This window comes from Manis pentadactyla, chromosome 2, assembly GCF_030020395.1.
Source record: "Manis pentadactyla isolate mManPen7 chromosome 2, mManPen7.hap1, whole genome shotgun sequence".
NCBI lineage: Eukaryota > Metazoa > Chordata > Mammalia > Pholidota > Manidae > Manis > Manis pentadactyla.
In genome coordinates, this window is record NC_080020.1 from 66,372,795 (window position 1) to 66,390,456 (window position 17,662).

At 40.4% G+C, this 17,662-nt stretch overlaps 1 protein-coding gene across 1 annotated transcript in view; it reads right to left on the reverse strand.

Annotated features, from left to right (window-relative positions):
• The window catches only part of FAM81B (family with sequence similarity 81 member B), a 54,411-nt gene extending 37,259 nt beyond the window's left edge, over window positions 1-17,152 (reverse strand). The window contains exons 1-2 of the mRNA XM_057497504.1: window positions 17,053-17,152; window positions 2,643-2,839 (exon numbers count right to left, since the gene is read on the reverse strand). Coding sequence (XP_057353487.1) covers window positions 2,643-2,839; window positions 17,053-17,152 — 297 coding nt within the window. The remainder of the gene's footprint in view (window positions 1-2,642; window positions 2,840-17,052) is intronic.
• Between the last annotated feature and the right edge of the window lie 510 nt (window positions 17,153-17,662).

Below are 17,662 nucleotides of genomic sequence, written 5' to 3' on the forward strand. Positions count from 1 at the left end.
GTATTCCATTGTATATATGTACCACATCTTCTTTATCCATCTTAGACAATTTTTTAATGAAAAAATCCAATGGTTATTGTCTGAGTTACTAAAGAAGTCCTTACAGGGTAGATTATTCCTGAATCCTGATTTCTGAGAGGCATCAGCTAATTTTCAAAAACAAAGTAAAACTAAAAAATAATTCTAACCAGGTAATTTTGTTTTCTAAGAAACTTGGATGTCAGATGACTATATTCAATAGGAAATGAAAGTACAGAGCACAGTTATGTACATAATTTACTACTATTATCCAGCTGGCCATATAAATGCTTAACTAATTCATTAAAATGGTCTTATCATAAAGTTCTATGTGCATGAAAGTTCACAGTTTCACAGCATTTCTGGGAGGAAAGAGGATACCAAATGGCCTCACTGTTTTGCATATGCAGAAACTGTTTTAAACCCTAATGTTCTTTTATTTTTATAAGAACAGGACACAGATTTATCCTCACTTAATAGTCTTTCACTGAACAGGTACAATAGGGAGAATATGAGTGGTATTCCACCTCAGTTTTAACTTAAACCAAGTACATTACTTGGATATTTTTCTTGATTTATGTTATCGTATACTATAATGGTGAGCAGAGTATGCATGCAGAAATCATTCCTTTTGCAAATGCCTAAGGAACTACCACTTCTTAATTTAAGGCCTAGGAAATTTAGTTGAAAACCTCTCTTCTTCAGTAAAACTTAAGAAAAAAAAAAAAAGGTAAGTCCATCGTCAAGAAAGCTAATAAGAATACCTGACAGTGGTTAGGCCTCTGACGTAGCCCACTTAGGGGTGGGCAGCTAAGACCGGCTCAAAGCCACCGAGGATGAAGCCAGTGAACCACCACGACAGTGCTTTAGACCCTTTCACCCTGTTGCCGAGTGGAGTTTGCAATAGGTCTGATGCTCTGAAGCCAGGTCTTCCCCTTGAGAATGGACACAGACTCACTGGGCACCCAGGTGTCATGTTAGGGAAATCATCCTAACTCCCTAGAGCACATGACTGGTCTTCTGCTCTGATTTGTGTTTTGACTCCAGGTTCCAGCTGGACTAGTGCTGCGTCCTGTTGCTGCTCACCTATGAACACCAGCTCTTTCCTTCTCACCTTTCCACCACTACCCCTGGCCTGTGAGGTCTGTTTGTGTATCTCCTTAGTGACCAGCTGGTCCCTGGCCTTACTAAATTTGGCATCTAGTAGCCCTTTGTAAGTGTCTGTGGAATGAAAGAGTATGTGAATATTGTATCCAAAGACACTAAATTACTGGGTTATTGTCTTCTTTTCTCCTTCTGGTGTGAAACTCTTGGATGTATATGTTTTATTTTAATTTTATTACTTTTTAAGTTTTATTTGGAAGACCATTAATAGTTTCCTCTTAAAAACACACCTACCATTCACATACTTTTAAAGCAACAAATGTTAAACCTGGTGATAGAGGAAAATCTAGAAAAATATAGAAAAGTCAAAGATACAGAAAAAAATCTCATATTTCTGCTACCGAGAGCAAAAGCCATTAACATTGTTGCATATTTATTTCTTCTTCTATGCAATTTTTTATGTAAGACAGTTTTTGAGTTTTTGTATCTTTGTTGTTGAATATAGAAGTCAGCTCTGTTTTATCACTATTCCTACAAGCTAGAATGTAATTATTGGTGGTTATTATGGGGCTTTTTGCATGTGTCAGTCTTCACCTGTTTCATACAATACTTTAAAATGTTATGGTCCTTTATGGCTTAATGGCCTATAAAATGCTTTCACATATATGATGTGATTTCATTCTTCCAGCAGTTCTGTAGGTAGGAATCACTACCTTTACCTATGGATAACACTAGTTACCTTAAGTAGCTGAAATCTTTCTTTATTACAGAAAGAATTTAAGATGATTATTTTTGTAGGTGAGGAATCTGGGAATCAGAGAAGTAATGGATTTGCTCAAGATCATGTAGATGATGATAATCTTAGCTATGACTGAATCTTTCCTACCTGCTACTTCCTTTACTGTAGAAGCTCATTCATACTACACATCTTTGTATGCTAAGTCTAATTAGCCTGTTTCACAGAGGAGGAAATAGAGGTGAAGTAATAGCTGAAAGTCACACAGCTAGTATGTAGTACAACCAATAGACTCAAAAAATCAATTCTTGATATTACGCTAGCTTTCCAGTGCTCTTTGCATCGTGAGAGCCTGCATTTGCTGGTCAGGCATACAAGAATTACAAAGTCTAAAGACACTACTTTGAATTTCCTCTTTCATTAATGGAGAAGATACAGCAAGTACCAATAAAAGAGACATTCTATTTAGCTATTCTCTTTCTCAGGTTAGAGCTAAAGTCTATGCCTTGAATTCATCATTGTTCTTTTGAATCTTCATAAAAAATAACTTATGAAATTGTCAACTTTTAGCCTTATATATTAAAATGAATTTATTCAAAAATTTGAACCCTTTAAATTTCCAGCTTGTGCTATCATCAGTCACTTTGTCCAAGCAGAACAAACAGGAAATGTAGGTAATGAAAAGAAAAGCAACCCCTGCAGGACTCAGAACTCTCTGAACGACACTAAGCTTTAAAGCTGAACAAAATATTCTATTTTTATAGGAATGTCTAAAAGTACTTGCTTGCTTTTCTTGGTCACTGGCTGAGCCAGGAAGGGGGCCATCAGGTTCATCCGGCTGTTTCTCTGCAGTCAGGGAGGCACTTTTGTTTGCATCTGTATCTAGGCAACCAGAATGCTGAATCAGATGAGGAACTATACAGCAAATGAATTTTTGCAGTGGTGGTAACTTTTTTTTTTTTCTAAGTGAGAGCAATTTCTCTACATATGGTGAAGGTTAAAAGTAGGCTTCCAATTTGTTTTACACTCCCCTCTTGCCTCCTCCCCTACCCCAACTCTCCCCTGGGCCACCCTCACCGCTACAGTCGGAAGAGCTATTATATTGGTATTTCCATTAGACATTTAGGAAACATTTTGAGATGTGCTCATTTAGATCAAACTGTTCTAAAATAACAGGGAATGGTTTCTCACCCTATTGTACCTAAACCTTCCAAGGATCTTCTTTGGGATTTATTACCTTGTTTATATGTAATAAGAAATATACGTGAGATAGAAAACTTAAAAGACTTTAAGTAATTCATGAGATAAATACCTGAACTCATGATATTTGATTTCCTGGCTTTATTTTTTGTTGATTCGATTTTTTTGAAAGGGAACAGAGGTTTCTCTCTCTCTCTCTCTCTCTCTCTCTCTCTCTCTCTCTCTCTCAGAAGGACTAAGGAAATTCGATCGCATCCTGACTAAAGTCTTCATGTTTCTGGGGCATTTTCCCCGAGGTGGGCAGGATCGGTCATGTCAGTCATGTCAGGCCATTAAGTCCCTGGGCTTTAGTTTCAGGGGTTTTCCTTAATGCTCATTGTCGTAAAACCAGTAGGTCCTTTGGCTTTTTGTTTCATCAGTGGGGTAGTGGTTATTTTTAAACAGATTTCACATTTTCCCATGATGTCACCTTCACAGTTAAAAAGAGACCAGATGCCATCAAATCAGACAAAAAATCAATGCTGTACCTCCAACGCGTCCTCCCAGAACACTAGTTAAGGAAGCAAATTCTTCTAGGCCTCTAGGGGGAGTATCACAAAGAATGAAGCAATAACGACAGGTGAGGTGAGTCAGGGATTTAAATAAATGAAAATACCTAACTTTGGCTTTGTAGGGGAAATTTTGTTCAGTTATTTGGGTAGAAGAGTGTGGATTGTTTTAGCTCTGAAGTATTTTCCTGAGTTTTAAAATTGGAATTTGAACATTTTGTTAATACTACTTGGCCTTCACTTAAGAGATTATTTTGGCTGAGTTCCTTTTCAAAAAATGGTACCAGAGAAACTTGCTCTGAGAAACATGATGTTCAGGATGCTGAATGACACACTTAATCCCACAGAAAAAAACCACCTACGGTTTGGGCTTCAATGGTATGTCTTCTGGTGCTAAGCTAAGCCTTACAACTTAGAGATAAAGTATTTCATGGCTTGCAAGCAGCTCAAAAGGTTTACCACACCGTCCTATTTGTCATTTTATTGAGCATCCAAGGAGACTGAAAGACGTGTCTGAGAGAAGGTGACTCTATGGCTCTACTGTGGATCCTGAGGCAGTGGATTAGAACTCTGACCCCTGGCTATTTACTTTGGGCAAAATTACCTCACCCTCTGAAGCCTCAGTTTTCTCATCTGTAAAGTGAGCTAACAGTATTGATCTTAAAAGGTGGTTGAGTGGATTAAATGCAGTAATGCAGTTAAAGTGCTCAGCTGAGTGCTGGGCCAGGAATCCACTAAGTGGTAGCTATTATCAGTGAGTATTTCACAAGAGGGCCATCACCCAAGAAATAGGTACAGGGTCTGTGTGAGGAAGGAAAACTGGATTCGACCTTTCTGAACAGTTTTTTCTCTTCAAATTCAGCTTCTACTCCACAGGATTTGGCTAGAAAATGCACCCCAGTGAATTGAGAGTCTATTTTGTTTGTTCTTTAAATGGCTGCTTGATCTTTAACAGAACAGTGCACATAACATATATGTATATTGAATTGCTGCCTGCCGAATGTAAATGTAAAATCCTTCCTGGAAGTCAATGGTCCTCAAAGAACCCATAAATCCCACCCTACCAAGAGTACAGCCTAAAAGCATGAAAACCAGTAATATTCAATTTGATCTTAAAAACTTAAAAATGGCATATGTTCTGATATTACTTTAAATGTAGTCATAAAGAAATAATCCTGAGGTGCTGGTCAGTGAAGGGGTTGGTTGGCATTGGGGTCAGGTTAGACTGAACTGCACTACACAACCCTAGGGGTGCTATTCCCGTAGGAGCACTCACTGCATTTTCGTATTTGTGACGACAATTGTTCAGGCATATGTCAAGAAAACATCTTATTCTAACAAGGTAAGTTAATGAGGACAGTTTTCTCAAAAATGGAAGTAAAGGGCCTTGAGGAAAGAATTCCCATTTCTTACACAAAAACGTGTATACAGGCCAGGGGAAGCCTGGACCCCGAGGTTCTGCTGAGAGCCGCATCCTCAGCCAACTAGCAGGAACCAGCCCTGGGACGCAGCAGCCAGCAGGCATTGGCCGAGTTTGTCCTCTTCAACTTCCTCTTCCTTTAAGTCATCTCCCACTTGTGTCCCAAGTGCCACAGGCCATGGCTCCTGGAAGGACCTCATTTGGACCTGAGGACCTTTTCTTGTGCTGTTCTAATTTTACCTGCTCTTGTCTTCTAGTGATCTCTGATGCCACCGAGCCAGGCCCCAAGCTCCACAAGGAGAGAACCTCCTTTATTTGGGACCTCGCCCTATGTCTCTCTCCATCTGGCTGTTAACTTGTATACTTTATTAACATTTTAAAAGATATTCCTCATGTCTTACCTCATGATGCTTCTGAGAAAGGCAGTGCAAGTATGAATATCCCAGTTCTACAGATAAAATCACAGGAGGTTCAGAGAGATTAAGTAACTCACCTAAGTAATGGTGAAACTGACCAGACCCCAAGTCTTCCAACCCTTTGCTTTGTGCACACGTCGTCTTGGGATGCATGGCACTGAATTCTGTTAAGGTGAGTGTTTGGCTTCCATTCTCAGTGGGTGCTCAAGGCTACGTGGGTCCTTCCTCCTCCATGGCAGTTATATTTCTTTAGTCCAGACCCCTCCCACTCTCCTACCTTTCCTCTGACCTCAAACTGCTGTCACCTGCTCTGTCCTCCTCACTCTCAGCTCATGTACTTTCCTTTTCTATTTCACCATGAAAATAGAAGTAATCAGAATTTTGATGGGCTCACCCACTACATCTATAGACCTTGTGATATAATAAATCATAAGAAATACATATTTTTTGGTCATTCATATGACCAAATATATGTATTTCCCAGGTGTGTTTGGTCTTCACAGTTCCTGAAAACACTGCAAAGTCTTAAAGGTGATATGGGTGTTTTGTCATGTTAATGAGAAAGGTTTACCACCCAAGGGCAGGGGCTGGAGGTTGGATCAGGCAATGGCCAATAATTTAGTCAATCATGACTATACAATGAAGCCCTCACAAAAGCCCTGGAGAAGAGCTGACGTCTCTCTGCCCTGTCTGCTCTGCTTTGTCTGCCTGGTTGGATCCTGCTTCTTGGTTGGAGAGAGCTTCTATGCCTGGGGAGCCAGAATGCCTCCTTGTGCCACTGAGCCAGGCCCCAAGCTCCATGAGGATAGAGGCTCCTTTATTTCGGACATTGCTCTAAGTCTCTCTCCATCTGGCTGTTAACTTGTATCCTTTATTAAGCTGGTAAAAATAAGTGTTTTCCTGAGTTCTGTAAGCCACTCTAGCAAATTAATCAAACCCAAGGGGAAGGTCATGGGAACCTCCAGTCTGTAGCCTGTAGGTCAGAAGCAAAGGTAACTCTGGGGCTTGTGACTGGCGTTTGGAGTTGGGGGTGGGGGGCAGTCTTGTAGGATGGAACCCTTAACCTGGGAATCTAGTGCTCTTTCTGGGCAGATAGCATCAAAATTGAGTTGAGTTCTCCAACACCCTGTGGGCCTTCATTCGAGAGCTGCCTGGTGTAAATAAGTGTGGGAAGACCCCCTCCCACATATTTACACACATTGGAATTGGGTCTGGGTACCCAAACAAAGTACACTACTGTTACTGCTGTGTATAATATTGTTACTGTTAGGCATACATGTAACAAGTGTAAGTGAGACCGGAACGGTGGGTGTAGTCAGAGTAGGGTGAGGGCCTCCTGGAAAAGCAGGGCAGAATATTTACAGTCAAAGCAATGTAACAATGGGCAAAGAAGTCCCCATTGAAACTCTGTTAAGCATTATGCAAAATCAAGGTCACACTCTTTCTCTAAGGAAAGATGCCTAAGAATATAGACATCTTCAGTGAGATCAGTTAAAGGTCAAAAGGCCAGAAGCAACTTGGCCTGGAATGTTTGAGTGTTCTGCAAGGATATCCGCATAACCCATGATCCCGCTGTCAGCCCTGGCAATCAGACTATGACCCAGCCCACCTTGAGGACAGGGCAGGTGATGCAAGTCCACACCCCTAAGTTTTTTTCATGTTCTCAAAATCCTCAACTGCCTATAAAACCCCCTAGACAATGCACCACTACGGGCTCTCTTGTCCCCTCCTGGCATGAGCCAGGAGCTCTACTTTATTTCTAAATAAAAGCCTGTACCTTGCTCTTCTACCTTGAGTGTTTGTGAAGCTCATTCTTCAGCTTCGTGAACAAAAACCCCGGCATCATAAGGACATGTAGGGAAAAAATATACCATTGCATTTCAGGTCAGAGATATTACAGATCCACATGCATCTGTGTCCATAAATCCTGCTTCTGTTCCTGTTGCAGACAGTGAACCATCTGTGTTGCCCGTTCAGGTACCTCCCCCCGTTGTCCTTGGGCGCTACTCATTCTCACCAACCCCTCTTGCCTTTTTACTACAACATTCCTATTGGCATACATTACTTTTTTTCTTCTACCCACTTTAAAACAAACAACTTCTTTTGATCCTACATATCCTTCCATCTACCACTCAAGTTTTTCCTTTTCTACACAGGAAAACTCCCTAAAAGTATTGTTTTATTTTCCTCCTTCCAACTTCTCTCTTTTTATGATCTGAATTGTGTCCTCTCCAACTCCTCCAGTTCATATGTTGAAGTCCTAACACCACATGAGGCTGTATTTGGAGACAGGGTCTTTAGGAGGTAATTAAGGTTAAAGGAGATCATAGGGTGGAGTCCTAATCTGATAGGATTAGTACTTTTACAAGAGGAGAGAGTGATCTCAGTCTCTGTCTCTTTCTGCACAGACACACTGAGGAGTGTGAGGACACAGTGAGAAGGCAGCTGTCTGCAAGCCAGGAAGAGGTTTCTCACCGACTATTGGCACATTGGTCTTGGACTTCCCAGCCTCCAGAACTGTGAGAAATAAATGTCTGTTGTTTAAGCTGCACAGTGTATTTTGTTGTAGCAGCCTGAGTGGACTACGACACTCTTGAATCATTGCAGTCAGGCTTTCTATCCCTTGCACCTTCCAAGAAGGTCCCCTGTGACTTCTTTGTTGCTAAAGCCAGTGGCCAATGCCCATTTCTTTTACTTGCCCCGGCAGTAGCATTTGACAGAGTCAGGATCTGTCTTCTCCCTGAAACTTGGTCCTTACTTGGCTCCCCAGGCAATGTGTCTACTGCGACTCTGCTATTCCCTTTCATGGGCTTCTCATTCATCTCCCTGACCTCTGAGCAGGAGTTCAACCAACTCAGTTTGCTCAGAAGTTTCCTGAAAGTCCTGTGTCCTAGGACCCTTCAGCCTGGGCAAACCAGAACAGTTGTGTTGGGGGGAAGTTGGTTCAGAGATGCAGGGAAGTCAGAATACAAGGTGAGGAAAGAATTTATTAAAGTAAGAGTGCCAGGGAATGACAGAACAAAATGATAAAGGAAGTTCATTGAACTGCTGCTTAGCATGGGGCACACATCCCCCACTAACTCCTTAAGCCAGTATCACCTGGTGTCCAGTGCTTGGATCTGCAAGGTGTGGGAACTGAGTTCCTACTACCCCAGGATTTGGGAGAGCCACAGAGCACTAGATGGAATGAGATTATGTTCTGCAAGCTTCTTAGAGACAAAGAAAGAAGACCTTCAGGCAGGCTACTAATGAGCATGACTGTAAACTGCAGTTCCATCCAGGTCACCCAGGCGATGGTAATTTGCAAGCCCAGATCTGAGCTCTCAGCATCTCCTCCCTACTTATCTGAAATAAGAAAGAAGGAGTGAAGGTTTGAACTGAAATCCAGAGGATTGAAATGAAAAAGCAAAGTAACAAAGACACCACTGGAAAAGCACAGAGACAAAATGTTTTAAGTTGAGCAGTAAGCAGTTTATTTAAAGCAGAAAGGTGCACACTCAGAGAAAGGGGAGTGTGGGCTACCTCAGAGAAGAGGTGTGGCTAAGGGTTTAGGGTCTGGGGTTTTATAGACAGTTGAGGATTTTCAAAGGGCTAGAGGTGTGGAATTGTTACAGTGGTCCCAGAATGTTCATCCTTGATGAGTCATTAAATCTCTTTTCTTATTAGTCTTCCAGGTAATTCTGCAAAATTAACATAAGAAATTTACTGCTGATTTCTTCCCAGAATAGCAGCTTCCTGGTCTGGGGGCATATCAATTAATACCACCTGTGCTGCCCCAAGGGTGGCCCAAGTTACTGTTTGTTTGCTAAATAATATGTTAAAAATCTTACTTCTTAGCTTCCTGGATCTTTTAAAATGCAATTTTAGCTTTAAGGTGGAATATTCTTGTCTTTATTATGCTGTTTATAGCTGAGCCTTTCAGCAGACTAAAGTAAATTTTACAATGGTATGATCTAATTGACACAATGAAGATGAGGGTTATGCTGAGATACGTCTCTTTATTTGGGGAATATTCAGACATTTCCTGGCCAAGTTGCCTTTTGATTCCTGGCCTCACCTTTTAAGCTTTAACTGATTAATTCATTAACTCTGGGTCTTTCCTGGCTCTCTAGTTTTAACTGGTTAACATTTTGAGTCCCTTCTAGTGGGCTTTATGGCCTTATTCTCTTGCCATCATATCTACTTTTCTGCTAGCAATTGGTCACCCATCTGAGTGTGGAAGTGCCCCAGACCTCATTCCTTGCATTTCTGTATTTACTACCTTGATGATCTCACCCAGTCTCATGGCTCTAAGCTGATGATCCCCCAAATTCCTTCTCCGCCAAAGCTGTTCCCCTACTGCCTTACCCACTGTGCTGAATGGCAGCAGTCTTTTTCCAGTTGCTCAGGCCCCAAACCTTAGAATCCTCCTTTATTCCTCTCCTTCTCTCATACCTGTTTGCCCCCATTCAAAGGGTGTCCAGAATGGGTCCCTTCTCACCACCTCGCCTGCTGCCGCCCTGTCCCAGGCTACCACTGTTTCTCCCTTGGTTCACTGTCACGGCTTTCTTAAACCAGTCTCCCTCTACCAGTTTTGCTCCTCATAAACTATTCTCAATGAAATAGCCAATGACATCAACTTTAAGACTGACTATGATATTTGTAAATGACATATCCTACAAGGGCTTAACATCCAAAATATATAAAGAACTCACATGCCTCAACACCCAAAAAGCAAATAACCCTATTAAAAAATGGGCAGAGGATATGAACAGACACTTCTCCAAAGAAGAAATTCACATGACCAACAGGCACATGAAAAGATGCCCCACATCACTAATTATCAGGGAAATGAAAATTAAAACCACAATGAGATATCACCTTACACCAGTTAGGATGGCCACCATCCAAAAGACAACAACAAATGCTGGTGAGGATATGGAGAAAGGGGAACCTTCCTACACTGCTGGTGGGAATGTAAACTAGTTCAACCATTGTGGAAAGCAGTATGGAGGTTCCTCAAAAAACTAAAAATAGAAATACCATTTGACCCAGGAATTCCACTCCTAGGAATTTACCCTAAGAATGCAGCAGCCCAGTTTGAAAAAGACAGATGCACCCCTAAGTTTATCGCAGCACTATTTATAATAGCCAAGAAATGGAAGCAACCTAAGTGTCCATCAATAGATGAATGGATAAAGAAGATGTGGTACATATACACAATGGAACATTATTCAGCCATAAGAAGAAAACAAATCCTACCATTTGCAACAACATGGATGGAGCTGGAGGGTATTATGCTCAGTGAAATAAGCCAGGCAGAGAAAGACAAGTACCAAATGATTTCACCCATCTGTGGAACGTAAGAACAAAGCAAAAACTGAATGAAGAAAACAGGAGCAGAATCATAGAACCCAAGAAAGGACTAACAGTTGCCAAAGGGAAAGGGACTGGGGAGGGTGGGTGGGAAGGGAGGGATAAGGGGGAAAATGGGGCATTATGATTAGCACACATAATGTAGCGGGGGGACATGGGAAAGGCAGTATATACAGAGAAGACAAGTAATGATTCTATAGCATCTTACTATGCTGATGGACAGTGACAGTAATGGGGTATGTGGTAGGGACTTGATAATGGGAATCTAGTAACCACAATGTTGCCCATGTGATTTTATATTAATGATACCAAAATTAAAAAACAGAAAGACTATGAAACTCATTTGTTCAAAATCCTTAACAGGTTTCCATCTTATAAAGGATGAGATCTTTCTAATACGTACCAAAGCTTTCTGAGGCCCTGTGATAGGGTCCTCCCATAGCCATCCGAGCTCTTCTCTCATGTCTCATTCTCTTGCTTAATCTCCTCCAGCCACAAAGGCCACCTTCATATGCACTGAGCACACGGGCAAGCTGTTGCTTCAGAGCCTCTGATCTTACTGTTGCCTCTGCCTGAGTGCATGTGCCCTGGGTTTTCCTTCTGCTCGTCCCTTGCTTCCTTCTTGTCTTTATTCAAATGTCACTTTCTCAGAGATGGCTTCCCTGGTTATCTAAAATTATAGTTTACTCTTATGTACACACACTTCCTATTACTATTTCCTTCCGTATTTGCCCCTTAATGTTTATTTATCTAATCTACATTTTACTTTTCTTACTGTCTCCCCTGTTAGAATCTAAGTCATTGAGAGCAGAAATTCATGTCTCTTTTGTTCACTGTTCTGCCCCAGTGATGAAAGAGTGTCTGGCACATGGTAAGTGCTTGATAAATACTTGTTAAATGAATGAATAAATGAAGTCAGTAAAGATGTGTAGACAATTCTATGGGAGAGTTCAGAAGTACAGCTGACTTCTTGCTGAGATTGGGTGGCTGAACATGGCACGGATTGTGGAGAGCTGGCATTTCCCCTGAACCTTGAAAAATGCACAGACTGGTAGCTCCTAAGCTCTGAGTGGCATTCATGGTGGTTTGACTCTTCTTTTTCCTGCAATAACAGCCCTAAGAACTCTTCCAGAGGCTCTTACTGCCTCAAACCCTCCACTGGCCCTTGGAGAGAGGAAAAGCTATTTTCTTCCTGTCTGACTTTCAGCCAGTTCTCTTTTAGAAAGGATAAATTCAGTATGGACTTTGCACCTAACCAGGGACAAGGCATTTCAAACACTGGTGTATCTGAAGCTCACCTGGAGAGCTCCTTAAACTGTAGATTCTTAGACCGCAGCCCAATAGGTTACTAAAAAAGCTCATTTTGATCCAGAGACCCAAGGACCACACCCTGAAAAACTCCAAGGAAAGAATTTCTAATGGTGGCATTGCTGAAGGTCCACAGAGAACATAATTTTAATCAAGGGACCTCTTTGGTGTTCCTAAAATTGCTACTCTATTCCTATACACAATCATCTGTCTGTCTGTCTTTCCCCCTGCCAGTTCACCTGCCTGTCCCTCCCTCCCTGTGTCATCTGCTGTCCTCTGAGATCCTGTGTCTGTGTGAACCTTCCAATTACAGCTGCACCTCTTGCCAGGCCAAACCACATCCCACCAGGAGCAGTCCCCTCAGGTGCCAACTACCAATATGCTCTCATTCCTACCTTTTGTTTATACCTGTCTCCTCCTCCTCCTTCCACCCACCATCAAGACTCCCTTTTTCCATTGTTTGGTTTTCTGTTATCACTTCTCTCTCCCCCAGCCTCTGCACAAACAGATTCTCCTAATTGTAGCCAAGCTGCTATGGTGAATTCCCACCTCCTTTCACTGTGTTTTCCACCTCCAACTCCCACTGCCCTCTAACTGATTTTGGCTGAAATCAGCCAAATAATTGACTAACCAAATTAAGAAGTGCAATACTTTAAGATATAGTAATTTTGATGATTTACAATGAAATAAAATGCCAAGGAAAAAAATATACTCTGGAGAAGTGGATCAATTCATCTTTATATGCTGTCACTCATATTCACATGTGCAGAGTCCAAAACAAACAAACAAAAATAAAACACAACTACAAGAAAACGGACAAAAGCCCACATGGCTGATAATGCAGTGCTAAGGTAGGCAAGCTAATAATTCAAAGACAATGACATTACTGTATTGTCATCAGATACAGGAACCATGAGTTTCTGGGGATGAAATAAAAGCTGGTGTTCATTATTAAGTGAGTTTCCAGAATCTCTGTGATAGAGGCAGCAGGAATATTTACTTTAGCTACCCTAGTCCCGTGACTTATTTCTCATTTCTTTGCAAAAATTTCTTTTACTATGGAGAAGTTTCTTGCTGTCAGGTAGGCCCTGAGCAAGCTTTGTGAACCCAGCAGTCTGCTCTGACAATCCTCCCCTTAAACACCCTGAGAACGTCAGTTCACCAGAATGGGCTGGTGGTGGGCAGCTGTCTCACTGCTCTAGCGATCTGATTTTGTTGTGTAGTAACACCAGTGTCCCCAGCCATCCAGTCCAACATAAGCATCAGTGCCTCAAGGTGAACAGAAATATCTGTTTGAAAAGCATATTAATAGATTCTAACTCCCAAATCAATGAATGTATTTTTGGCTCTAGAAATCCACACTTTAAGCCAAATGGCTCTAGGACAGAATTTAATATTGTATATATTTGTCTCATCAATAGAAAGGATAATGAAACCCAAAGAGAGAAGTTTCCCTGTGCTCTGGGAATACCTCTATGTCCTACCATTATATATATATAGGATTCTGTTCTATACAAAACTTATGCCTGAGTAATCTCTGGGGCCTATTTCCTTCAGTATGGGTTACATACCCACATATCCTTATGACTGTGATGCCAAGGTTACTTGTAATTTTGGCCATCTTCCCTTTGCCCTTCTTCTAGCATTGTTATCTTCTTAAAAATTAAGGTAAAAATGGTTTTGTCCAGTGCATTTTTTCATAGAAATTTGTGATCAGTTTTTCATAGGCATAAAAATTAGTAGACCAGACAATAAAACGGGGGGGATTAGGAAAAAAAGCAAACATTTACTGAATGCCTACTTCATGCCGGGTGCTCTATGTGTGTATTTATGTATTTATAGTTCAGTTAGTTCTCGCAACCAAGCAAACATAGCATCCCATTTTACAGGTGCAGATTGAGGACTTTCTTAAAGTCACACATAAGAGCATTTGACTAGAGTCTGTGCTCTTTCCATCTTACCAAGCTCCCTGTCTTTAAAGTCTATATATCTTAATCCTTTTGTGTCCCTTTCTTTTTGGCATCACTTCTGCCCTTGTCAGATACCTTGATTTTAGACACTTAAGTTTTCTGCTGAATTCATAGATTCATTCATTAATTCCCTCACTCATTTATTCTGTCAGTCAGTCATAAAAACATTCAGACATTTATTGGGAACTTCTAAGTTCTTCTCTAGACATTGGGCATACCACATGAGCAAAACAGGAAGAAATTCATGCCCTTGCTGACATTCTAAACAGAAATGTAAAATATAGTGCGCAGGTGTTCAATTAAGTATGAAGAGTAAATTATGGAGAAAAGAAAAAGCACTGTGATGATCTGGGGGAAATGCAGCCTGCAGGGAAGGAAACAGAAGACTACTTGGAAGAGGAGACACCTGGGGTGAAACCCGTTGCCTTGTGGGAAGTACCCCCGTGAGATGGATGGAGCATGTTTCCGCTTGGTGAATGTCTATCCCCATGAAAATAGGGCTGAATGGCAGGAATGGGGGGAGTTGATAATCAGAGATGAGGCTGTACTGGTGAGTAGAGGCCAAATTCTGACAGGTCTTCTATCTTCGTAGGCATAGCAAGGAGTTTGGAATTTACCTGGCAGGAGATGGGGAACGGAGGGATCACACAGTGTTTACTGGGTCCCTGAGTCCTGTGGAAATGCTTAAATGTCAGAACTAAGTCCCAAAAAAGGCAGGTAAAATGTGAACATGGGCAAATGTATGAATTTTATTCCCACTGCATTGGGAAGGATCTTTTTTTAAAAAGTTAATACACTAAGTAACAAATGTAAGAATTAGATAAAATCTTTAGTTCTTGTGAAAAACTTGTCATTTTTTTGCTTGTGTCTAAGATTGCCATTGTATAACCTAATAAAATTACTTGGAAACTTAGGTCTCTGATACCACATTATTGTTGAAGCATTTTACAGCACTTTGTTAGAGCAATTCCTATTAATTATGTGGTGGTTTTATTTTTGTTCTCTTTTGAAATCTCTGTTCTGTAAGAAAGTAATGGATCAAAGGGTTGGATCTTGATACACTGTGAAATTGCCCTAAAAAGAGATTATTATATTTTGTAAAACAAATTGGAAATATATCACATGAGATGTAAAATTTGTATACCCAAATGCAGAAACTGCACACCTTGAAATATGTTCTAGGGAAATATCCCAAGATACAGACTTACATACAAACATGTTAACCACACTGTTAACCAAAAATTGGAACCAGTTTAATTGCCCAACAATGGAGAAATTACTGATGTTGGACTTAACTATAACAACCATTAAAAATAATGTTTATTACTGATTATGATATGTAAAATGTACATGCTATAATGTTAATGGAAAATTGGGATACAAAATGTTTTATACAGTTTGATTTTAAGTATGTTGAGAAAGCTTTCAAAAGGAATTTTATCAAAGCTTTAGCAGTTTTTAGGAGGTGGGATTATGGAAAATTTTTGAATTCCTTCTAGTTTACCATACTTGTATTAGTATGAATTGTTTTTATATTTAAAAAGTGAATCTGTAAAAGATGCTTCCTTTGTTCTGCAATTACATAGTCCCTCCACTGCCAAATTTCCCTACCAATGTCAGTTTTTAGATAAAATTTCAGCTATAGTTTCCTTTTCTAATGTGTGCATGCATTTTTACATTTTGTTAAGAAGTCATACTAGAAATCACATGAGTTTCTTAGCTGCAGGTTGAAAGTGCCTGCTAATTCCAGGGTGCTTTCCAGATGCACCTGACAGATGGATATAGGATTTAGGGTCCAGAATTCTGATTGGGTTCCTGACTTGCCCAGGTCTCTGCATCTCTTGTAAATGAGCAGCAGGGAAAGTTCTTGTCTGATCTATTATTGATCCATGGAGAAGCAGACGGGCAAGCACTTTTGGAGCAGAATGTTCAGCTTCAGACTGAGAAAGCACTTTCAGTCCAAATCCCATCAGTCAAGAATCTGTTTTCGATTTTAGCTTGTTTTTATTGTTTAACATGGAAGAGAAAATTATTTGATACAACATAAAGCAAGAAATGTTTTGAAGGAACTTCACCAGGAGACATTTAAAATTTTTACAAGAACTGAGGTGTCTCTGTAATTCTTTTTTACATTTTAAATTCAGTTTCCACATACATACATATATATATATATATAATTTTACATAACTACATAAATGTGATATCATGTATTTCAAGTGAAGTCTTTTTCTGTCCATTTTTGCTTGCTCCTTTCTCCCATCCCTCTTACCCATGTTACCTACCTACCAACTAGCCTTAGTAGCAGACCTTTATAGCTTCAGAATACATCAAGTAGATTAAAACACCCCTTTCCCACCCAGAATGCTACACTTTAAATGTTAGCCAGGTTTGAAAGCTCTGTGACATCAGCTTCTCATTAGTAGCTAGTCTGTCCTAAAATTATACTTAGAGAAGTGTTATCTGATTTTATGGTAAGAATTATAGATCTAAATATTGTCTCTGGAAAATCGGATTCTTGTCCATACTACCTCAATTTAAAGATGTTCCAATGAATGTTCTATGACTTAAAAAACAAAAAATAATTTCCTGTGGCATTTACAGGGAAGGGCACAGAGAACTTTCCGGAGTCATGGAAATGTTCTATAACTTGACTGTGGAGGTGATTATATAGGTGTATAGTATTCGTCAAACCCTAGTAAACTATATACTTAAAATGGGTATAAGTAAACTACTCACAAACAAAGTTTGTAAGACAAAAGCACTTCTATTCATTCACATTCTGGGGGTTTTAGAACTTTCTGTGAAGACTCTGTTATCAGTCACTATGTCCTTGCCCTCCCCCACTGGTGATGACATGTGGAGTTGGGATGATTTATCCTGTGGGACCATGTAATGACTGAAACATGAGGGAGAAGTGAAAATGCTTTGCTGGTGACAGGGTGTCACTCAAGGAAATGTCAGAGTTCTCCCATGGTACCTTTGCTGTGCTGCAGATGCCACACAGCTCTTTCTTCTTGTACAAGCATCTTCCAGGTGGTGGCAGAAAATGTAGGAGGCAGTTCTTGACTTGGTGTCATGGAGACAGAATCTAAGTCTCTGTCTCAATATTTCTGTTGCTCTTCTCTCTCTTTCACGATGGTACCAAACACAGGCAGAGCAATAGGTACAAGTTAATAAAACAAACAACATTATTTCTGAGCTAAGCATCTCTCCAACTGCCTGTTAGAGTCTCTCTTAAGGCAGTTTTGGGCTAAACATCATCATCCTTTTTATTTTATTCTATTGTTTATGTTAATCATGGTGACATAAGCTATGCTTCAAGGAATGGCTAAAGTACCGCTGGTTAGAAACAGTGAAATTTAGACTGTGAAATGGGCAAAGCAGATAATCTCATTTCCACCACACCCTAACAGTCAGTCTTCTATTGGACACTGTTCCTGAAGATGTATGTTTTCAGGGGGACCTTGCCTCGCATCTTGGTTCACAGTAAAAGCAGCAGAGGTGGTGTTTGCTTGCACTTGTCACTGACTGTTACTAAGTCCCACAGTGGGTCCATTCATTTTGGCTTCAGCCAAAGCTAAGGAGTA